At 43.4% G+C, this 24,897-nt stretch overlaps 1 protein-coding gene across 2 annotated transcripts in view; it reads right to left on the reverse strand.

Annotated features, from left to right (window-relative positions):
- dennd4c (DENN/MADD domain containing 4C) overlaps positions 1-24,167 on the reverse strand; it is a 34,578-nt gene extending 10,411 nt beyond the window's left edge. For both annotated transcript variants that reach the window (XM_084543646.1, XM_084543645.1), the window contains exons 1-9: positions 23,700-24,167; positions 10,382-10,692; positions 5,692-5,944; positions 5,534-5,603; positions 4,164-4,333; positions 3,830-4,071; positions 3,676-3,742; positions 1,938-1,996; positions 1,164-1,308 (exon numbers count right to left, since the gene is read on the reverse strand). In XM_084543646.1, coding sequence (XP_084399772.1) covers positions 1,164-1,308; positions 1,938-1,996; positions 3,676-3,742; positions 3,830-4,071; positions 4,164-4,333; positions 5,534-5,603; positions 5,692-5,944; positions 10,382-10,680 — 1,305 coding nt within the window. In that variant the 5' untranslated portion in view covers positions 10,681-10,692; positions 23,700-24,167. The remainder of the gene's footprint in view (positions 1-1,163; positions 1,309-1,937; positions 1,997-3,675; positions 3,743-3,829; positions 4,072-4,163; positions 4,334-5,533; positions 5,604-5,691; positions 5,945-10,381; positions 10,693-23,699) is intronic.
- Positions 24,168-24,897: the final 730 nt, after the last annotated feature.

A 24,897-nucleotide genomic window follows, 5' to 3' on the forward strand; every position in this document is an offset into this window, starting at 1 on the left:
TTCAGATATAACGGCTGAGAGACTGATATAATAACAATATTAACTAATAAAACGCCACAAAGGTGCATTATTCACTCCTAATTTTGACAGATACGATATAGAAGATGTCAACACAGATATTTAGTTTGCACTACAGTAATCCTTTGTTTCGCAAAAATAGAAACAATTACAACATAGAAGGGAAAAAGGAATCTTATTGAGGGAAGTGAATATAAAGTGTCTAATATTAAACTTGCCTGGAAAACACTACACACCGCTGAGAGAGAGGCCTTTGTGTTGTGGGTTAAAGCAAGACAAGTCCTATTCTGAGTTAAGTTAGATATCCACGCTAGAAATAAATATTCTCTTGACTGCACAGTGAGGGCTGACAGAAAATGTCAAAGTAATAATAATAATAATCACAAATCCCCTTAATGCAGAACTGATAGGGTGAGTGGCATGGCTGTAATTGTTCAGTGTTACTGATAAATGTGTTGAATTCACAAAGGGCTCCTGGGTGGTAATTTGAAATTCCTGCAGCTTAGTCTCCAGACTAAGAAAACCACATAAAAAATAAGGCATGTACCTCCCCCACTTCCGCTTCAAACACTAAACCATCTCCTTAATGACTAATTCCCAATCTACGCATCCATAGCACAGGATTTATGTACTTATTAATGCATCCTGATGTTTTTCTTCTCTACAGTGCTGATAAACTGATAAACTAATGTAAGTATCGTTCGTAAAGGGAATTTATTGACTGCTGCTGAAGCTGCTCTTAAAGCTAAGTGGCCTCTATGTCTTAGAGGACATAATGCACAACAGAGATAAACTGTAAATGGACAGTGTTGCTAATTTAAGTATCACGGAAACATACAGTACATGTCCATAAATTTCTAATGTGGACACTAAAGTGAAGGTCTAGATGTTAACGGATTTTTGCAAGCTCCATATATTACTGGTAGCTGTAAAGAAAATATGTAATATGCATCAGTGCCTTGAGGATGTTATTGTGAATGCTAGCCAGGAACTACTTCTTCAGAGATCTGTGTCATGCAGAAGTTAATTTGTATTATTTTTGGGATTTAATCTAAGCCGACCGAACAGCTGCAGGTTTGCAAAAAATCAAAGCTTGCGTTTAAACTCCCGAGTTTATTTGAGCACAACTGTACGAGACAACTCACAGCCACCACGGCCTCGGCCACTCCAGTGAGCACAGCGGGCCGGAGCGAGTGCAGCAGGATCTTGCTCTCCAGCAGGACAAAGTGCAGCAGTGTGGCGCAGTTCTCCGAGCCCAGATTCATCAGCAGAGTGCCATAGTCTGCCCCGCTGACAGGGGAGGGAAGAGAACAGAGGACAGGAATGAACTGATGAGTTCAGACAGGGAACGGAAAACACGAGAGAAATCAAGGGGGGGACATGAAGACAGGGAGGGAAAAGAACTGGTCTGGACTAAAAGGTGGCTTGTAACTAGATGTGAGTTATAGAAGACAGAAACATGGGAAGAACAAATAATAAAATGCAATCTAACAACCCTCGAAGTAATGCTCAGTGAAGAAAAATCTCTGCTGAAACTGTGTTTGACAAGGATTCAATTTCTAAGGTTGTTTAAACAATAAGCGTCTACTTGATCCACTGTTCCAACTTGCAAATGCATCTTTATGTGTTTTGATATAATCTAATACGTCTATTGAGAAGGACTTCATAATTACGAGTCTCAAATAATTTCCCCTTTCATACAGTGTTTCTGTCAAATCCTAGTAAGGAGGGCTACAAAGGCAGCAACAAGCAGACTGTGTAAGCTACAACAAAAGCCTGTCAGTCACTAATGTTTTGAGCTTTCAGGGTTAGATAATACAGCATTCAGATGTAAAAACAGGGCAGCCAGTCACTGACTGACCAAACTGATTCTGAGAAATTGATTTTGTTAAGCACATTTATTGTAAAGGCCAACGTACCTGAGGGGTAAGGGAGTACAGACAGGCTGGGAGAGGATCAAAGTGTCATGTGCTGAGAGCTGCAGAAGAAATGTCAACAATAAGACAATCTAGAAACATAATTATGTGCAGCACAGTGTAGTGGCATTGGGTAAGTCTTTGGTGGTGGATTTATCTGGGTGTGTCAACAGTAAACAGTGAAAAGTTAAAGAAACTCAAGCTTCAGACCATTTTACAGATTTAAAAGCCCAGTGCATTGCTATAAAACCAGTGTTAAGGATCAGCAACATAATATAGCTGAACCAACATTAACGAAACTAGACACAGCTCTGCACGTGGAATAAAACTGGTCGATGGAAAAACCTTCAACCACTGGATGAGTTGGCAAGAATTATTCTGCCTCAGCAAGGTCTCTCGCAGACAGAAATTATGCAATAGACAGGTGTTTTTAAGAGTCATGTTCAACCTCTTTGGGAAAAAAGCATTGGGCAAGGTTGAGGATGGGAAATGCAATAGTTAGCCAGGAAAACCGCGCGCAGCAGATGAAAGACGCATCAAGTTGATGTTCCACAACTGACTTCCAGAAGCAAAATGAACAGAACCCTTTTAGTGGGACCCCTGGTACACCCATCTATAGTCCAGAGAAGTCTGGACTTTATGAAAGGCTTGAAAAAACAAGAAAAACTAATTTCCTTTGGTGTGTAAAGAAAGCCAAGCGGCTAATATCGGTATAAAAACAAAACAAATGGTGTGCAAAAAAAATGGCAGCAGGTGCTGCTTTTATTTTGACAGATGAGCCCATATTTGAAACAGAAGGCAGTTAATTTTCCAGAGAGCTGGAGAGTGTTTCGAGGATGTGCGTCTGCAGGAAACAGTGAAGAATGGCGGAGATTCATTGCAGGATTTTGGCTGCATTTCTGCAAATGGGGCTGGGACTTCCAAGTGGTCTTAGTACAGGCGGATGCTTATGCCGTGGGATGAATGTGGGGTTGATCAGATACTGTACCGCAAGAAGAGACAAAGTCTCAACATATACAGCCAGGGTAATGAAGAACTATCTTCAGAGACAAGAACAAGGTGATTTGCTACAGCCCTGCCCTCATTTATTTGAAGAGTAAGAAGAAAAGCAACAGCTTCAAGTTGCGTACACACAGGAAGAGACCGGCAGCGATGTAGAGACAAGAAACCATGGACGTTTATGAAACTGAGTGAGGCGATGATGAGGCAAAAGTGAATTGTGGCAATGATGCTAAGGTTGAGCGCCCAAGTTGAACTGATCTCAACTTTGAGGCAACGCAATGGAACCTAGGTGACAAAGATGATGATGACATGTGATGACAAAATAGAAATAGAATCAAAATAGAAATGCAGCTCATTATTGCCAAATCCTTGAACACATCTAAACTGTACAGTTGCACTCGTACAATGGCAACAATCCAAAAAGCAATGCCTTGACTTCTCTGAAATCATCTGAACTCCCTGTGAGGAAACATGTACGAGGGTTACTTAGGCAACCAGAGCATGGCGTGTCCACTAGCAGACCAACCCCCTGCTACAAAGTGTCGGGTGACAAGCAAATTGCTTTGGACGGGGCCTAATTAACGGCAACTTCTCTAAAAGAAAACTCTCTATAATGGTTGACCAACCTATAAGGCATGTACTGTACCTTGGAGCCAACGTAGGAGAATAATTAGGCTTCAAAGTTCACTTATTTGTGATAATAAATGTCATTATAAACAGAATGAGGAAAAATTCTCACCTGGACCAAGATTCTGGGTCTTTGAGGGGAAGGAAATGACACACTGTGCATGAAGTGTGAGATGTGCCTGTTGATAAAAACAGTTATTTAAAGTTAATTTCATTGCATTAACGTGCCTAACAAATGATATGAACGGTTCCTAGTAGATTCCTACTTTTCAATAGGCAGTGGGTGGGGGCCTGAGACGGAGAGCTTGTAGAGGAACATCAGGAACTTGCGGAAGGACTCAAAGAAGGGCCAGCGGGACAGCAGGCAGATGCATTTATTGGTGTTCACAGGCCGGTTGGGGATCATCTTCTTCTCCACCGTGGTGAGCAGGCCCAGATGGATCTTCTGCTTCTCGCTCAACAGATCCACTGAATATGGCTCGTAGAACTGGATAGCCGATCCATACACCTGGGGCACCAGAGATGGAACAATTCATTTCATTTTAGCTGAGGCCTACATTTTTTTTTAAAATCAATGACATCTTGGTTACTGCATCTCACCTTTTCACCTGAAGAGACAGTTAAGACAAATGTGGAGAAGACAGGCAGAGGGTCACGAGTGTTCGGTGCCCAACACTCGATATTGGCACCCATGGGCAAACAGAACAGAGGCACAGACTCTGACAGAGGGAAAGAATCGTAGTCTTCTTCCGGGTAACGAAAGATCAGACCTGGAGAACGGAAGAAAACTGTGAATGATACATCATGTAATCTCACGATGCAGCATAAAACTAAATACAACATACAGTTGGGGTGTTTATTCGCTACTTCTGAAACCTGACAGTTCACCAAACTTCTAAAGATACAATTCTCTACAAGAGACTCTATACTTTTATTTTGAGAAAGAAAAATGCTCAGTTCCACTTCATGTTTGGTGACACATTTTTATATCAGCTCGTGCATGCATAACCAAGCCTGAAGACGCACAAATTATGGGCGTGGCAGGAAGCGCAGTTGTCCGAGATGAATAAACAGCCGCCTCACAGGAAAAAGGCTGCCCAAGAGATAAAGCCAGCATGTGTGCCTGTACGGGTGTGTGTATGTGCACACACGCTCATGTGAACACTGATTATATGCCTGCGCAGCGTACCAAAGGCCAAGCTGTTAGGGAAGCGTTCAGTCAGTGAAAATGTCACACAACAGCTCAGAAATACCAGCTGTAAAAAGCAATTAACATCTACTGCAAGATCGCAGATACGAACCGAAGGCGCCGCTCGCTTCAGAACCCGGGACAAAAACACAAGCGGGGCCGATTGTGACGACACACAATGCGGCACCATTTCTCACTTCACAGCATTTTTTTGTTAACATGTCATTTAGCGGGGCTGCTCGCTGAGAAAAGACACATTAAAATAACAATAAACCCTTTTAACAACAATTATTATCACGCATACGCGGCCATTTATTCCAAAAACAACCATTATGTTTCTACTTTTAACTACTGACTGCATCCTTTTGTGTACAGCCACCCTTTTTGAACAAGGGTCAAATAAGAAGAGTTATAATGCGCATTAAAATTCATTATAAAATATCTTTTTAGATCTGGAGTTGCAGGAGAAGGACACAAACACTGACTCATGCACATGGTAGTGACTCAACATTAACCTCTCCTCTTGTTGCTCCTGGAAGATTTTAAAGGCGTGTTTTATTTCAGCCGCTTTGAGACAAAGATATGTTCACTAATGCAATTCCTACTGCAATAACACTCTGGCAGCAGACGTGGTAATTGCGAAGGAAGAGATCCAACACAAAGCTGGCAAGAGTGCAAGCTGATAAAAATGATAAAAGTGACACAAAGAGCACGCACGGGGAATAGATGACAGGTGTAGATGTGGTAACATTATCATATAACACAACCAGCTGTTACTCACCGGCTTTGTAACTGATGGAATTTGACGCAGACACTGATTTCTTGTAGCAGAGGAACACATTGGAGCCCCACTGAAAAAAAATCAATCACAGGGTTACACTGACATAATCCGCATCTGTGAGCGCGTGCGAGAGTCGAGAAACAACGTTCAAGATCTACCATGCCACAGTTGAGGTTCTTGTCCACTTTACAGAACGTGTGCGGTGGCGTCTCGCCCTTGCTGGTGACAATGACGCAAATGTCCGTGACCGCCAGGGAGTTCTGAGGCTGGACAGGTGGCGCTCGGCGTAAGGTGATGAAGATGCGCTGCGAGGTGGCCGAGCTGTTGTTGACGTTGGCGCAGCGGCCGTAAGGTGTTGCTTGGATGACCTCGCAGCCCTGGATCAGGCGCTCCTTACCTTCATACAGCACCCTGAGAGACACACAAACAGAAATGAATATGACAGTTTGGCACATGATGCGATATATTATGTAGCCTGGATACCAGACTCTCTGACTTCGCAGAGAGTCTGGCCTAGATCCATTGGCAAACGTTTATTTCCTGGTGGGAGGGCACAGTTTGAGGTTTAAAATCATCGGAGTTCCTTTAACCAATCACTAACGTTTGGTAATGACGTATGTTATGCGCCGGAGCCTTCAGGCTCTGCTGCCTCGTACTTCCGCTTTCAAGAACGCAACAAGTAAACAAATCGCTACTCTACCATCCCCCATTGCAATTAAGGACGCGAAATTGGAATAAAAGTACTGTAATGCCAGGAAGCATATCCACAACGGAGCGAATGGCTTCGAGTATATCCGTCTCCGTTCGTGTAAACATTTCAAACTCGGCGCGCAACTGAAACGTAATCGCTCTCAGACCCGCCCTCTGTTCGCTGATTGGTCCGCCAACCAGTTGGCCGGAGTAAACGTTAGCAGATCAAGCTATTCCAGACGGAGTACTGTAGGGAATGCAAATGAGCGGAAGTACGTAGGCAGGCGGAGCCAGGCTATATATTATGCACCGATCAGGCTTAACATTATGACTACCTTCCTAATACTCCTAAGACAGTTGTGACTCATCAAAGATAGCCCTTCTGAGCATGTCCTGTGGTGTCTGGCAACAGATTGTTATTAGTGGGGGCCTTTGGGTCTTATGGGTTGAGGGGAGGGACCTCTGTGGATCATTCAACCATCCAAGAGATACTTGATCAGTTTGGGATCTAGTGAATTTGGAGGCCAGGTCAACACCTTGCGCTGTTTTGTTCTTCATGTTTTTTGAGTTGTTCCAAAACCGTTTGTGTGTGTGTGTCTGTGTCAGGCTGCATCCTACTGGGGATGGCTGCTGCCATCAAGGAGTGTCATTGCTATGGGGTGGGGGGTCCTGGTCTGGTCTAGGTGGGTGGTACATGTCTAAGTAACATCCACATGAATGCCAGGTCCAAAAGTTTCCCAGCAGAACATTGACTTATCACAAGATGGTTAATGTTATTAATTTCCCCTGTCAGTGGTCATAATGTTATGCCTGATCAGAGTTTTCATATATTTTGTACAACAGGAGGAAAAAGAGGAAAAACTACAGAGGTGACCCAAGAATGTGTCTTTTAATAGCTGTCTTCAGACTTAAATCCAGAGCCAAGGTACCGTCCTGGAATCTGTTTGTCGGACGTGGCTTTCATTTTCCAAAAAGGCCTCACTGCCAAAGAGAAATAACTTGCATTCTAATGATGCAACAGTCCCCAGAGCAAATACATGAGGAGACTTGAGCTTGAATGCTAACAACAAATTAGGAATCTGACAGAAGAAAGAGCGCTGCTAAAAGGAAACTAGCTGGAGTTTCATTGTGGTGAACAAAAAAAAAAAGGAAATAAAAAGGTGCTTTCCACAAGTTCCTGAGAAATTAGCTGAACAGCCTGAAGTGCCGGTTTCCAGAAAATCCACCAATGAAAAACGACTAACGGGATGAATTCATGGCTGTCTTATTCCTCTTTATGCTAAGTTATGTTTTCTGAATACAGAGAATACAATATATTACCCTATTATAGGAACTGATACGTGTTTGAGGATTATATAAAGTGGAAACGTACAATTAAAAATACCCCATGGTGTTTAACAATGTCTGGATTATGTTGCAGTACAGGTACAGTGGAGTTTCTGTACCAGTACCAGTAGAGTAAACCCCTAAAAGATGACGAGAAAGGTGCTAAAGTGGCTCGTCAGAGTTTAGGGGAAATTCAGACATGGGTAATAAATCTTTGTGGGTTCAACACAAAGAACTCCAGCCTTTTCAGACGACAAAGAGTCATTTGATATCGGCCTTTATGATGATGATGATGGTGGTGATTAAGCAGAACAGCATCTCTGCAATGACTTGGGTTAAAACGCAACATTTCTCTGTGACCAGAATAATCTGGTTCTCCTGTTATACGGAGAAGATCAGTCTGCGGTCAGCGCCACCGACTTTCTTCCTAAAGCTCTGGTTTCCCCCTTGAGGCCTTGGTGACTAGTCGGTCTTCAGTGGAGGTGGTGATTCAGACTTATTTGCTCGCTGACTCATTCAAAACCTAGACTGTAAAAAGATCCAGCCTTGGACACAATAAACACTTTGAAGATAATGATATATTGTAGTTATGATTTACCTAGCTCTGACTGTTTATGATTTCTTCTGTGGAAAATTGCACAGCTAAAAGCAATCAGTGCCCCACTCCCGTGTTGGATCTTTTTGCGTGCCTGCAGGGCTTGTATGGCAGCATGCTCCAGGTCCTCCCTTTCCATCTGGACAATGCCGTGTGGGAGGCCAAAATAAGCTTTGACTGCTGCCCTCTTTAAGCTAACACTAAAACACATTTTTTTTTCATCTTGGGCAGGCTTCAGGCAGCCGTTGCAGATACAATAGTCCCGAAACACTCCATTTATTCTGAAAGGAGAGCAAGAAAAACCTAAAGAGGCCAGGACAACAGTTGCCAGCGAATTCTCATTTAGGCAGCAAAAACAGGGTCCTAATGGGCACAGAAAGTCGCGACGCTCCAGAGCCCCGGGCTGGAAATGCTTCGCTGACAGCAGAGGTGCCAGAAGGAGGAATAAATGATTTACAGTTTGCTAGGTTTACGTGCGGTCACGTAAGCTGTCAGCTGAAAATATGCTTCCTGAATTTCTATCGTACTTCAACCAAGTGAGCTAACCATCAGGAAGTGAGTTAAAGAACACTCATATTGCCTTTTAATAACAGACCACACGCTCATAAATTTTCCATTAGGGGTCTTTTAATATTATCTCTGAAGCAATTCAGATGATGATGATGAAATTTGTTATCCAGCCTCATTAGCTGCACCACTGATCTGGAGCCTCAACCGATGAAAACAAACCATAAAGCAGCTACTGTGCGTACGTTTGCTTCTAACCTTTCTGCCCTATATGTCTATTTGCATGCTAAAGAAGGATTTCACAATCTCTTGAAAGGAAACATGACTTGACATTCAATCTTCTGTTCATGTCCAGCGCACCAGCAGCTGCAAGCGTTTCATGAAGCGTCTCTCTACAGCATAAAAGTGCATTTAGCAGAGCGGAGCCTCGTTAAAAACACGTGAAATAAAGTATATTCATCACAGGAAGAAGTGAAGGAAATCAAAGAAGAAATTTGAATTTGCACAGTCAGTAGGCCGAGTGTTGTTTCTTGCAACTGGAAACTCCAGTTTGTAAACACAAACAGGCTTTAGACAAAGACTTGTGTGTCTGGAGGACTTAAATGCCTTAGGGTGTCACATTGTTGTACTCAGTGAAGCAAAACCTAGAATCATACTAGGATTTTACCCAGATCAGTCAGGACAGACAAGTTAAGCACTGATGTTAGATGCAGATTATATCTGTCTCAGACTTTGTTGGCTGCGCGGAGTAAATTATAAGAGGTCCCCTTTTGAAAGATAATAGAAGGAAGCAGGAAAAATTCTACAAAACCGACAGGAGCCAAGAGGTGTGGCAGCTGAGAGAGCGATCCATGACGAAATAAGGGCGAGAAAATCAAGTATTTATCACGCCCACTTCCTTCCATCTCTGAGAAAAATGTTTTGTCGTGCCTGCCAAAGTTAAATTGAAGATACAAATTGAACTTCTGTACTGGGGACAAACCTCACAAGGCCCCATTTGTCATTTTCTGAACTGTAAATAACGCAATCCAGTTTACTGGTTGTCACAATCGCATCACGATAGCAATGCTTGTTATTGAAATATTTTTCACCATCTAGGGGGAAAATAAATCTATTTTAAGTGTGTTTTGGGTCATCTGACCTTCATCCTGGTGCTCTACTGGATGTGGACTTGTGTCGAAATGTCAGTTAGCGATCCGCTCTGCAGCAGGACACTTGGGGGACTTTTAAACACATTATTCATTGCCGTAGTTGGTGATGCAGTTGTACGAATTGGGAGTCAAATTGTGCACAAGTGTGTTACTTTGCACAAGCTCCAGTTCAGGACTAACAATCTTGTCCGATTAATAGCACAACCATCAATCTGTTGGGGTTGATAACATCTTGTAGTTGGTGCGCTCTCAACGCAGCTCTGTTTATCCGGATTACACCAGGAAATAGAAGCACAGCTAAGTATGAATAAGTACAATTCAATTAATGTAAATGTGTGCTGGATATAGATATGTGCAAAGGGTATAAACATGCTTTGGCAATCTTTAATATATAATAGTGGGGTGAATCGACCAAGTACATGGTGGAAATACTCGATGTTCTTATGTTGTCATTTAACCTGGGCCCAGTTTCAGCAACAGACAAGTAAAACCACGTACACTCGTCCCTTGCTGCTGCAGACATACGAACACGCCAGATTAGCAGCAGCGCATAGTAACAAAAATAAATCGTTGACTCACCCGATGTCAATGAGTGGAGACTTCCCCCGGCTCCTCTTGTAGCACAGGAAGAGCTCGGGGCTCTTAAGACTGCCATGATTAAGGTTTGCCGGCTGGCCGCTGTAGGTGCTGTCGATGCAAGTGAAGCCCTCAGGAACGGTTTCTCCCGCCGACTTGTTGATGACGGCCAAGTCGGTGATGGGAGCTTTGGGCCCGCTGGACTTGGTCTCCGACAGGTCCTGCTCGAGAGGCGTGGACTTGTCTGTCAGCCCGGCCACCACAAAGTAGTCGGTCACGCGGTGACCCTTATCCTCGATCATGGCTGGGTGCACCTGAGAGGTAAGAAAATAAATTTACGTCGTTAATTTGGATTTACATTTACGAGGCATAGAGTAAATTAATTCACTATACAATTGCTGTATTGTGGTTTAACGTCAGAGACCTTCACTTTAACACCTGCTACAGACACTGCTAAAACCAAGAAGCTCACTGAATACTCAAAGTAAAGCTCACTTTTGGGCAGTGGGATGGACTTCACATGCAAGCATACGCAGAATGCTAAATAATACTGGTGCCAAGGCGATAAAGGGATCCTTTAAGGATGGTGCGCCCACAACGAAGCAAACAAACCCGGGGAAACACAAGGGGTAATGAAGGGGCCGGGTTCGCCGACATACACAAACACTCTTGTCATTGTATATCACTGCACCGCTTCAAACATGTTAAGAGCGTTAAAGCTGCGGTGGCGGCAGAGAGCCAAGGGAGAGCCCGGAGGAATGCTCAGAAATGCCGTTGAGAGTGTAAACCAGCCGGACACCAAAGTCCATAAAACACTTGAAAAATGGACTCAACTTTAGCTAGAACAATGGAAAATATAAAAAGAAACACAAGCCTGGAGCTGCCACAGTATGTTGTTTAATGCCCTTAGCTATTATGAACTGATTGTTTGATAAGTCGTCTTATAAACATGAGTCATGACACTAAGTTTAGACCCTGAAATTAAGCTAGACTGATACCTTATCAAATATATCAGCATCTGTGTACACATTCTCAAATATGTGCCGATATAACCACTTTGGGGTTTTTTTAAACAGAAAACAAAAGCTGAAAAGGATGCTTCGGGTCATTTAGATATGCCATCATTAAACTGTTTGCAGATGATGCAGCACTTATCTTATTTATCACTACGAGCGCCCATTTTCCAGTAACCAGTCACGCAAACGTAAAGGGCGCTTTGTCAGTAAACACCGTACATCTAAAAACTGCTTTTGTACTCTTTGACTAATCAAACATGATCAGAAAGCAGCATTGAAGACCAAGAGAAGCAGCGTAACTCGAAGCAAGCACGTCCACCTACTCTTCAAAGAGCTGTTAGGGCCGACAACAGGAAGTTCAATTTTTCCAGCAGTGAGTCAGCTGTGGCAGGAGGACGAAAAAAGAAGCTGGTTTGCACAGCCACGGCCGGCACAGTCAGCCCTGGACATCGTGACACAGGTTGCCAGAGTCAGCTTTTTGTGTGTGCCACGCATCTTATCTCATCAGTTTCATAGGATGTGAAATTTTGCAAAAACTATGCCACAGCGTGAAGCCACTGTACAGGCAGATTTGAACGATAGCAGAGCCGAACATAGAGAAACCCTAAGAGGAGTTGTTTCTGGTTGTGTCACAGGGATTTGTGTGGGCACAACAGTGTCTGCTGGCTGCAGCGCGATGCAGGATATCTGTTGGCTCGCGCTGCTGAAGCGGCAGGAGGTAGACCGACCTGCCTGGGAGGAAAACTATTCAGCCACAGCAAAATAGAGAACAGCCAACACTCTTTGCACAAAAAAAAAAAAGGAAATAAATCCAGGTTTTGAGCCTTTTGTTCGTTGACAGCATACGCTCTGGGTCAGCAATGGTTTTATGCGTGTGACTAAATATTTAATGTTTCATTCGTTCTAACCAGGATGCGATTGATTACCTAATTCAACAATACACAAGCAGCGGGGCTTTTTCGAGGTTAACTGGCACTTTGGCTGTGAAAAGTTGCCAGAATTGATTTGTTTCTAGTATACTGCCAGCTTTTAAAGTTGAGGTACCTTTCAAGGATTGCAGTTGGACATTTGCCCAGGATGTGCCCCCCCCCCCCACCCCCCCCCCCCCCGTTTTTCATTATAATGCTGGGAAAACACGCCAGTAAAAGAGAATCGGACTCATCAAGCCACGTAGTTTTATGTCACATCCAAGCTGAGGCTAAATGACTTCAACTTTCCACTAGCAGGAACAGCAATAAAAAAAAATTGCACCAGTGAATGTAGGATGGATTAGCCGGTCACTCTGACAAAGTTTCAAGGATCTGTCTGCCGCTTTTATGAGGCAGCCACCCGTTTATTTATAAGATATTTAATCGCGCCAGAGAAAGTCTCGGAAACTCATCCGTATTTGTTCTTGTAAATAAAATTCATGCAAACTCAAACGATTCCAGATGTGCTTCTTCACAGCCCAACAAAAAAAATTAAAAATTAAATCCCGTCTCTCTCTCCCACTCCATTAAAGAAAAAAATTATGCTAGTTTCAACTGGATCCAGCTCTTCTTTTATGATGATGCACAACAGCAATCAAAAGACATAAAGCTAAGAATTATTGCGCTGAAGAGATTTACTGCAGCGTCTCCATGGTTACGTCTCACTGGTCAAAGCGCTATTCAGCAGCAAACGGCTGTTTTCAGACAGCGTTTGCTCCTTGACAAACCGCTCTGTTAAAAGAGTTTTCACCGAGGGTTGGCCCATAAATGTATTCTGGTGGTTTGAGCAGTGACTGATTGGTCTTCCTGTGTTTAGTCTTCACAGCTAAAAGCACACACACCACAGGAAAGGGTCGGCCAGTGCATCACACCTGAAACAGCACATTACACACGTTTGTGTCGCCTGTCTCTACACTAATATTTTTTCCTGATGCAGGTATGTTGCGTGTTAGCATTACTGGAGTCAAGTTGCTGCCTGCTTGAACCAGTACTCATGCTTGTTTCAGCTCCATTTCTGTTCTCGACAGGAACAACTTGGTTCTTCAGCGACAACGTGGTGTCTATTATGTAAAGTTGCTCACAATGGTACAGTTTGCTGCTCTGCAGGTGGCATAGAGTGGGTTTTTAAAGAAATACAGCTGTCCACTGCTGCCCAACTGGACCGGTGATGAAACGGGACTAAAATAGTCAAGTTCCAAAACCACAAGCTATATGCAATGTTTGTCCAACAAATATAACACTCACTTATTTAATCCAGTTATCTGGCAGTGTTAATGGTCCACATTTTACTACATAAAGCAGTTTTGCATTTTGCAGTGTGTAAATATAGCTGCTGTGCATAACCCCAGTGAGTATACAGCTCAGTACTTGACCACAACCTGTATGCAGTTCACTCTATGAAGCTATGTAGTCCTGAAGTGAACTGCACCCCTCATATTATAAACAGTCATGTGATCTCTTTGATCGCACTGTTAGTCTAGAACTGCAGCTGAGTGAAGACACAAGCCACGACATACAGCAATCAGGTACAACATTATGACCACGGACAGGTGAAGTCACACCTTGTGACAATACAATGTTCTGCTGGGAAACTTTTGGACCTGGCATTCATTCATGTGGATGTTACTTAGACATGTAGCACCCATCTAGACCAGACCAGACACCCCCACCCCATAGCAATGACACTCCTTGATGGCAGCAGCCATCCCCAGCAGGATACAGCCTGACACACAAGGTGTTGACCTGGCCTTCAAATTCACTAGATCCCAAACTGATCATGTATCTGTAGGATGATCCACAGAGGCCCCTCCCCTCAACCCGTAGGACCCAAAGGCCTCCCACTAACAACATCCTGTTGCCAGACACCACAGGACACCCTCAGAAGACCCATGTCCATTCTCCGATGAGTCACAACTGTTTTGGAGGCACAAGGGAGACCTACACAATATTAGGAAAGTGGTTATAATGTTATGCCTGATTGTTGTATGATCATGTCTTGGTTAATGTGAAACTCATTTATTCATCATAAAGGCTGATCATCTTGTAGTTGCAGGTCAAAGGTCAACAGTAAAGGATTTGACTTCATGTGGGCGAACCACCTACACATCCTAAAGAAAGCGAAACCTTTTTTGACATTTTTTTATTTTTATTTTTTTTTTTATTCAACAAACGCTTCAAAAGAATCTCCTCCGCTGAAGAACGTGCACATTTTCACCTCTGTCACAAGCATTAACTGCTACATTTCATCCCTGAAACGGTATGAAAAACATCAAGGCTGAGTCACACCGCTTCCTGACAGCATGGGCACAGATCACCGCAAAGTGTCACAGCGGGGAACAAAGCAACGTTAACTGAAAAATAAATAAATAAATGAAAAAAACAAACACTGTCCCGGCCAGCCAGCAGATCTGTGCGAGTGGGATTTGAATGGTGCCCTATAAACGCTACCCGAGCCAATGAAACAACATGTACTTTATAGAGAACAGTAAACACTCCACCACCTTTCTCGTGAAATCTGAGATCAAGGCTTGCGTTTCACTGGTATTACTCGTGATTAGTGCATTTTCTTTATTTGTTTTTGAGCCGTCAGCACCAGAAACCTGACGACATATTTACCACTTAATGCCACATATGCTGTATTGTAAGTGCTGTTATCTTCCACGCATGAACATCCATATTTATGCATAAATGCGCCTTTTATGCGACTTAATGAGAAAGCCATTTAGTTTCTCAACCAAATATAGGCGAATAACACTGAACGTACCTTTGTACTGTATTAATACTAGTGTATTTCTGGTTGCAGGATGATTGAAATGCTTTCCTAGTAATATGATACAGCGATATTTATCTCCACAAAGAATGCCGTCCTATTATTTCCTGTTTAATAATTGTTCCAGTAGGAGCACGGCAATATTAGTTGTGGGCAGGTTGGATTAATCTTTGATATGTCCAATACGGAGGTTAGTGAAGCAAAGGCAGTCATACAAAGTAGGCTGATCTATTATTGCTGGTATCTGGCATATTGTGCTGCTTCCCTGCGAGTACAAACGTTTGGTGCGCTCACGACCACAAACCCCACTCCTGAGGCTAGAACCAGTCCCCTCCAGCGCCTCCCCACCACGCACGCCCCACAACCATACAAATATCTCGCTGCGTGACAGCCCACGATAGACAAACATCGACGCCGCCATAGCAACCGAGCCCCAACAATGCCAGCCTGCGCGACCCTGAGCTCCGACTAGTGTTACTCCCTCTGAGGAAATTGATCTGCGAGCCTTTCAAGGGTGCATTCGGCGTAGCTGGCATGTTCTCGGCAGTCGGCCGTCACGCTCAGAGAGCCGCGGCCCGGTCTCAGGTTTAAACGTACAGCAAATAAAATGGCAGAGCAGGATTGCTTTATTGGCCACTTTTATGTCTGGCGAGCGAATAAAACATGGTAGTGGCCATAAACGGTGGCGTTCACAGGGGAATACACTTTAAAAGCTTTAAAACTATTGTAAACATCACATTGAGGATTTTCTGTCCTCTTTATTCTGCACACGAAAACCTGTAAACCCGAGGAGGAACACTTTGAAGCTTCCTGGGTGTAATGGTAGAGAAAGTAGGCCATTGCATTTCCACTATATTAAAGTGTTGTAACGCGAGCCTGCCACAAAAGGTTGTGCTCTGCCCCTCCCTTCGCATTTGCAAACCTGTTCCTCTGTTACTCTTGTGTCCGGATGATCAGGTGTCATGCTCTTTGTCTGGGTTGCATTCAGGTAGTTGGGTCACTACTAACCAGGTCACAAAAGCTCCCTCTGGCTCTCACATACTCTGACTGACGAGTTACTCCAAAACAACAAGACATGCTTTTAGATTAGCCGATTAATTCATTAACACAACATTTGATGATTCCACATTTTCAAATGTGCCCACTTGAACGTGACAGGTGTGATTTCCCTCAAACATTTGCACGTTCTCCTCGAAGATCCATCACCCCACAAAGCTAAACCAACACCTGCTTGTCTTGACATGTGCACCAGATCACACTGAAGATGTTGTTTACATTGAAGACTGAAATCTGGTTATTCATAACCCTGTATTCATGATTAATACCAGTAGTACCTAGATTACTGCACGATGAACAAAGCCACTTGTTTAGTTTGCACATATAGCCACATCTTTAGCATTTTCCATTGTGACTGGTCATGCTCCACTGGACGTGCACCGGCATCCCGAAACCTGATTACTAACAAACATGAATAGGTCACCAATAAGATGCTTTACCCCATCATCTAAACTGCCAAGTGTATTTTTTATTCTTTCATAACCGAAAGACAAAACTCATTCTCTGGAAGCGAGATGCTATTCACTGCAGACACTGTTTGCGTTTCTGTTAGACTGCTTGCCTGCAGAAGCGCCTGCGTACTACTTACACATAACAGGCAGAGATAAGCTGTATACTGTACCTGCAGCAGTTTCCAATTTGCCAATAAACATGATGTTTACATGTGAAAACACAGAAAAAGGGGGGGGAGGTTAACCGGTACACTGAAGTCCATTTAAACTCATCCAGTGATTACTGGATATTTCCACCCAAACCAAATAAGACGCAGCTTCATAAATCTTCATTTTTGGGGGCTAAGTAGATTTGTAATTTGCAAAGTCATCCCTCAGTAGGCAGTTTCAGCTCAGTCAGCATGTCTGTTATAATGTATAATGAGAAGTAACGCTGTGATCATTTACAGAAGCACACAAGGGAGGAACTCCTATCCATATATATATATATATATATAAAGACTGGGCAGGATAAGATGTAGTGGAAAACAACAAAATAAAATGAATCACTGCCTCTGCTACAATAAACCACTCTTTTAGAAATCAGTAACTAGCTGTACAGGCGAACACATCAACATTTCAGGGCAGTTCATTAAAACCTAGATCTCTGCCATGTAAGTTGTCTTGTGTTTATTCTAATAGAAATGTTATGCAACAGATAATCTAAATGAAATCTAAAATAGATTATTGTCCTAACATCCTGACTGGTCCGTGCCTCGGAGCATCAGGTTTTCTTGGACTGGACGGTTTCATTCCTTGGCGGTGGCACTGGTCTTAACATGCTTGCAAATGTGCCAAATGTTGGCTATGCAGCCCAACAACCCCGGAGGGCAGAGGAAAACTCTCGAGTTGCCATAAATAAAACTGGGGAGGGCCTTCTCCTCACATTACTAAAGATGATGTTAAAGGCACCTGCCTCGCTCCTTTGTCCCAGACGTTCAGAGTGAATTCAGAGAGCTCTGAGAAATTAAGAGAAAGACAAGAAACAGAAACAGAGATCTTTCTATTTAAGTGCACAGAGTGGAACCCCTTACTCCATCCCCCCACAGTCTGCCCCACAATGATCTCATCCCTTCACACAAAAGAGCCTGGAGGCTCGTTCCCCAGGGGTGAAAGAGCCTGCCTGCGTGTGTGTGCGCATGTACAAGTCTGCGTGTTTTTGTGTATAACGCAGGACAACAGATAGCGCTGTGTCTGTCTTAGTCGTGTCAGCAGGAGCCGACCCATGCACAGCCACTCACAAACAGCTGCCGAGGATGACACACGCAATGCGACGGCGGCCATGCGCCGCACGTCAAACACTGCAAGTGAAACTGAAGAGCGACATCCCAAGTGTGCGCAGTCGTTGTAATTTCACAAGAGAACAGACTGACCTTTGGTTTTAAATAGCTGAAATAGTTGACATCAACCCCTGTATTGTGACGAGTGCACATGTACTGAACTTCTGTACGAGCGCTGTTTATTCTTATTCATGGAATAGGGTCGCTACAGTGCACTTCCTGAAAGATCAGAAATGCCAAATGACTCACAGCGAAATTAAAAAAAAAAAAAGGATAAAGGGAAAGATAATCTTATTTGAGCTGTAATAGCCTCAGACACACTACTACCCTTTCAGATCCAGCGGCTACTGCTGAGCCATCCTGTGTCAGCCTCTGCAGCAGCAGTGCCTGCTTCAAGTGGCACTCTGTAGCTCTGCGCTCTGGAGCATCTGAAGAACAAAGTGGGCCTCCCTGCCACCTGTCATCACAGCGTACTGTCGGCGGTTGAGGCCAGACTGAGTACAAGGTGCCAATGAGGTGATGCAAGCCTCATTTTACTAGGTGGGGACCACAGGGGGAAAAAAACAAAAAAAAAAAACACGTTGGTTTGAGCGGTTTGAACGAAAGCCAGATGAGCTGGCGTTCCATTGACTTCATATAGCGCGAGCTAGAGTATGCATGCACATGGCCGGCTGTTAAAAGTGTGGTCTGTAAATACCTCACCCCGCTAATTAATCTTAACAGTGTGTTGTGATGAGTCTACCAGCCCAGCTTGGTTGAGTGAGGCAAATAAACCCGCAGAAAATAAGAAAAGACTTCTGCATTTATTCCGAGAAATTTATAAAAGCAGGAAACCTATTTAACTGTTAAATATTTGCTATTCAGAGCGTGTGAGAGGTGGATAATTCACAAGTCTTTCTGCTTTTTAGCTCCAGATAAGCACGTGCGATAGCCTGGGACTATCATATCCATATGCTAACAACATGTCCCTTGCTCTGCAGGAGGGAGAACAAAGCAAAAGTCCCGCAGTGAACTCTGTTTCTCAGTCATGTTTGTTTAAACCCTCGCGCACGAACACGTAACATAGATACATAAAATCCAATTTCATTCAGAAGCTGTCAACAAGCTTCTCAGAATAGGCATCTGATTGCCAAATCAAACTGATAGCAGAGAGAACAGATGATGTTTGTTATTTATTTTGCTACAGGCCATTGGTTGGATTGTTTGAATCAGATGGCCTCTAAGGATAAACTAAAATCCTGTCAATATGTTTGCAAGGTGGCATCTTTAACATTTGACATTTCAGAAGCGTGAAAAAGTGAAACGTCAGTCCAACAAATGTCAAGATTTTATCAAAGCTAAATGCACACAGCGGGGAGACGTGGCAAAACCTCTAATAGAAGAAACTTTTCCAGTTTTTCTTCTGCGATTGCTGTGGGTCTGTAGTATAGACTGTATATAAAGATGGACGCCATGACAGCTCCTCAAAAGTGAAGCCAAAGCAAGTAGAGCTCCCCCTGTGGACAGGCTGCAGGATAGGTCATCAGCTCCACCTCCTCCATGTTAGTGGATGGGACTTGGGCCAAACTAAAACACTAAAACACTAAAATAAACATCAAATAAAACTTTTTTCAAGGACAGAAACAGGCAGACCACCAGTTGCCATGCCAACCACTCTGTAAAGCGGCCCCGGGGGGACTGTGAGAGTTGTAAAAAAGATTTAAAAATAAATACAGTGTATAATCCAATATTTCCTTGTAACTGGTGGAGGTAGAGCAGAGCTCAGTATTTATTAAACGAAAACACGACTGAGTCTGGACGAAATGTGGGAGGGGTATCGATGTCGTAGCGCCACTCTCGGACCGTACTGTGCAGACTCTGGTTCCAAATTCGCAAGATAGCGTCATTTTGGCCAATGCAAGGAAGTGGCGACACATTGTCCATATTTATATACAGTCTATGTTCTGTAGTTACACTTTGCAGAGGCCTGAGCACAAGACTTTAGAGGTAGGTGTTCTTTCATGTGACACAGTTCAAGTGTTTGCTGAACTCTGTCAAAAGCAACTGTCGCCCACTCAGCAGCCCGGGACGCCGCGCTTCCCCGCAGCAAGAGAAGCTCATGCAAAGACGGTGTCAAGGATTTTAAATAATGTTTCTGTAAAGTAGGACTTTTTACGGTTAAAAACAAGTTGGGTAGGTTAGGCAGCACAAAGCAGTGAGACTAGGCTCAGCGAAAAAAACGTCACAAGACTGCCTCCCTCCTGGAGCGTGACAGCCCGGCGGACAGAAAGCATTCTTTCCACTCTAAGGAGAAGGGAGAGAGAGGGCAAACTCACTGGCCTTACTAACTAGCGGGGCCTAACCAACTCAGACCCAGACCTGCTGAAAGGAAAAGGACGAAACGCTGGCACATCACAGTGGAGTACAAGGGTCAGAGGAGTGAAATGGTTTACCTGGGAGGAGTTTTGGCTGGTTTACAAGATCCTTGTTTTTGCTCTCTGGCTACAAGGGACTATCTGGAGTTAATATGTCCTAAAACATGTAAACAGGCAGCATAACAAAATGTACTTAACCGTTTCAGGTGCATGTTGCCTTCACAAGCACAACTTTTTACTGTCTCCTGGCTAATTAAGTAGAGACACTGGTATAAAATGTTTAAAAGCAGAAAAAATAGCAAGAAAAAAAGATCAGTCCTACTGAAGCGTCCTTGAGTCAGATTTGTTGCCGACTCTGACCTCCTACCCTTACGATCAAGGAAAAATTTGTTCAAAGGAGGTACAGAAACAGAATTTATAAAATTTATATTTTAAATAGAAGGTGTAAATATTCACTTTTAAAAACTTTTAAATAAGGCCGGGCAGATAGGTTTGTAGTTTAAGTGAAGGTTGAAATACAAATACCGAAAAATCGGACTTCCTGTTAGTGAATATTTTTATATTTTCCCAGTTCAATAATTTAAGTGAATCAGTTAATAAGAACAAATCTGTCTGCTCTATTAACTACAAGAAAGTTACAAGAACACCTCAAATCCTCGCATGTATGCTATAGCCTCGGAAGAAATATTCAAGCCTGTGAGAACAGTTAGCCCGCAATACTCCCAACGAACTGGGCAAATGTTTATTTATGGCAAGAAAACCTGAAGGCTTTAGCCCGCTAGACCAATTTCTCTAAACCGGGCTGATCCAGTACTTTTTGTCTAATTTATTCATTAATACACAGGATTAGATGTAACAATCCCTTGTGCCAAAATACCAGGCAAAACACATTTAGAGGCCCTGTCCAGGTGAGAAACCCTAACACACCTACAGTCATATAATATGACGCTTAACCTACAGTCTAAATAAACTAAGTAAATGCTGCTGGCTTGTATGGCCCGCTCAGCAGCTGACGCTAACTCAAACCTTGTGAAATATAAGCTAACCAAAATGCTACTGGCTAGCTTAACCTACAATCTAAGTAAACTAAGTAAATGCTGCTGGCTTGTAGGCCCACAGAGCAGCAGAGGATAATTCAATCATTATGAAACATAAGCTAACCTAACGCTGCTGGCTTGTATGGCCCGCTCAGCAGCTAACCATAGCTACCAAACAATATGAAGACATCAGGAACCTGGCCTAAACAACAGTGGTATGCAGTCTAATTTATACTTTATTTACACTGTAATTTGGCTAAAGTGTTTTGTTTTGCAATTCATAGATCCAGCAACTGCTTATTTGCGATTGACAAGAAACTTATTCAAAAACTTAAAGGTTTCAAATAGTGTAGAATATAAAAATGAAACACATTTATTACAAAAGGAACCAATTATTTGGATTTAAAAGAACAAAATGCTGCCAAAATCAGTCATTTCACACAGGTGACAACATTTAACTTGAAAATTAAAATGACTTTTTCTTGAAAATACCCTCAGACATATTGACCAGAAGAGACAGTGACTGTGGAAGTCCTGAAGAACTATTAACGTCAGAGCGCATAAACCAAAACATGATGCGAATTAAAAGTCTTGGCTCAAGTGTGAGCAGTTGGAGTAAAATGTGTTTATAGTGGCAGATTTATTTTGTTGTGCAAAGGTGGCGTCCTCAGACCTGAACTGATGGAAATCTATGACCTGAATTAAGTGTCACGTGCGATATAAAAACTAATAAACATGATAAAGTGAGAGTGAAGATGCACATTAAAGTGGGGTTTTCTGTTGTCTGGAGGCTATGTGAAGGAGGTGTTAGTTGTCAGTAGATGCTCAAACACTGAAAAGAGCTGAAATGATGTGTACAAGAGTATACCAGTCATTTCAGAAACTGAAAAATATATCACACTGTGAGAAACACATGTCTCACTCTCCCACGTAATGAGTATATTTTTCCCTTCCATCACAATCCTATTTGACTTTTGCCTAGGCAACTGCCAAGTCCTTCCACCGCCTGTTGTCCCTCCCTTGGCCAATGTCCTCCCTTTCCTCGGTCACCTGACAGAGCCTTTGGGCGACCAGCGGCGGTGACAAAGTGCAAGTTCAATGTACACAAAGCCACAGCGCAGCCATGACCCACTTTCTACCTGCAGCTTGAAGCGGTTAGTAGGAGGAAACGTTTACTCCACTCCCCTTTTCCAGCGCCTGTCAGGGCCAAGCCAAGGTCAAGAAAGAGATTTTCCTCTGTGTTTCCACGTGGCAACGCCTCTGTGTGAATCCCGGGCTGTGAAGCCATTTCTGCATTTTTTTGACACTCCACAAGCCTCGATTACCCGGCTATTATTCCGCATTTACCGCCTCCACGTCAGGTGATAAAGCACGTAATTGAAAATATGAATGCTTTCAGGACAATGCAAGAGGAAGCACCGCGCTCTGTTATGCTGGGACTTGTGCCACGGCTGCCGCAACAGGAACATCATATGAAAGCCGTGAATCACTGAAAACTGTGACGGGACTGTGGAGCAGAGAGTACACTCCATTGCCCTTAGGGGTTGGTCTACTGCTGGCTGGAAAACAGTCAAGTGCTGAGGCATAGATATGTGAGCACCTTGGCACTGAATGGCACTTGTGCACGCTGCACACACGCGCGCACACACACATCCACAAAAGGAGCAGAGGCATCTTGCACAACTATATAATCTGAAAGAAAAAGCCGCATGTTCAACAGGAAGTCAGGTTCACAGTTCCTTATCATGAGTGCAGTTTTGACTCTTAATAAACTGCGCTGGCAACATGGCAGTTTTATTCAAGTGTATGTTTGATTGCAAGCAGGAAGTTCAGGTTGTGGGAGGGAGAGCAGACACCTGCAAGGTTAGACGGGCTCCAGGAGAGCTGAGTCTGATTAATCTGGCGTCAAGGAGGGCCCCGGGGAGGAGAGGAGAAGCAGGAGGAGGTGGTGGATGTGGAGAGAGGGGGTGTTATATTCCCCAACTGTTGCATCCAAACAATAACTAGGTCAACTTTGATGCAGGAAATACACATCGCCGCGGATATAACAAAAGAAATGTCCTCCTCCTCCCTCCCCCGGTGAGCCGCAGCGGTGATACGTGGCTGTTGCCCCCGTGTCTGTGGTTGAATAACACACACACACACACACACACACACACGGGGTGGAAAGTGCACAAGCAGCAGCGCAGCACCAGGAAAATGTGTTTTCAGCGGGGGTCACCTTACTTCCACGCAACTAAAGTCACCTCAAAACACTTAAACCGCCCTTTCTACTTCTCACAACAAACTCCGCTCAGACAATATTAACCCCCAACACACACACACACATGAGAAAACAGGAGCACTTACCAGCTGTTTACACTGCAGCGAGAGACAATGTTGACATGAAGGCAACTTGCTGTTTTACCGCTTAATGTATTCCGTGTTTTTTATATATATATATATATGCAAAGCGAGATAAACCGGGACGGCGCGCATATATTAAAACAAAAAAAAAAGCCACTTCGAAATACTCCGTCGTAACTTTGCTGGCTACTTCTTCTTCTTCTTCTTCTTCTTCTTCTTCGCAGACACTTTCATCTGAAGTTGTCGGCGGAGGTAGGCGCCATGTTTGTGTCTGCGCTGATAGTTTTGTTGGTGAGCTTTCTTCCTAAACGTCTCTTTCAGCCTGGATCCGCCCAGAGAAGAGGAGAGGCTAATAACAACGGTGGCCCCCGCTGCAACTGACAGCGTTAGCAAGCTAGCAAGCTAGCCCGCGTTCAGCCCCGCAGCTTCCGGTGCGTCGTTTCAAAGTAAAACTCCAGCATGGTGGACGAATGTGTTGCAGTTTTCAGAATAAAAGTATTTAATTGTGTAGGACGGTAAATTACTACTTTAGGATTAAATCGAGTGCATAATGTCATCATATAATGTATTTTATTTATGGCAAGCTTTATATTGTCCTTTGTTTTTGCTTTTTTGTTCCTTAAAAATGTCTTGTACTGGAGCCCCCGACGGACAAGAGTCGTTAGAGCACCATTCATAGGGAAGAGGACAGGGACAAAAACAGTCCCCCCCTCAACTACAGGTAAGTACCCAGTCGTTAAGGGAAATTAGCTGCACCAGTTTCTGGTTATTAGCATAACAAGCAAGTTTTTTTTCAGGAGGAGTTCCTATTTAAACCTCAGACTTCCCACCAGTCCCCCAGAACTGAAGAAGCTACTCGGATGATGAGTGGTGAAACGTCTTCTGAAAAAAACTCTACAAGTCCAGTTGCCTTTTTTTGAACCTTTTTTGGATGTACCATGACCTGGATGACTGAGAACCTTCACAGACGTCTTGTACTTGCACGTCATGCTGCTCAGTTGTGCCTCAAATAGTTTTCTGAATCTGAATCTTACATATAACAAAGCTGCTTCTCATTTATTTTCCATCAAATTGTTTTTATTTGTACAAACAAAATATATACATTCAATTTTACTACATATTAAAATCAGCTACAATTCTGTTAGAGTTCATTCCAGCTGAATTACAATGTTAATGCTTATTTTCACTATAAACAAATAGA

Source organism: Chelon labrosus (assembly GCF_963514085.1).
Source record: "Chelon labrosus genome assembly, chromosome: 1".
In the NCBI taxonomy this organism is placed as follows: Eukaryota; Metazoa; Chordata; class Actinopteri; order Mugiliformes; family Mugilidae; genus Chelon; species Chelon labrosus.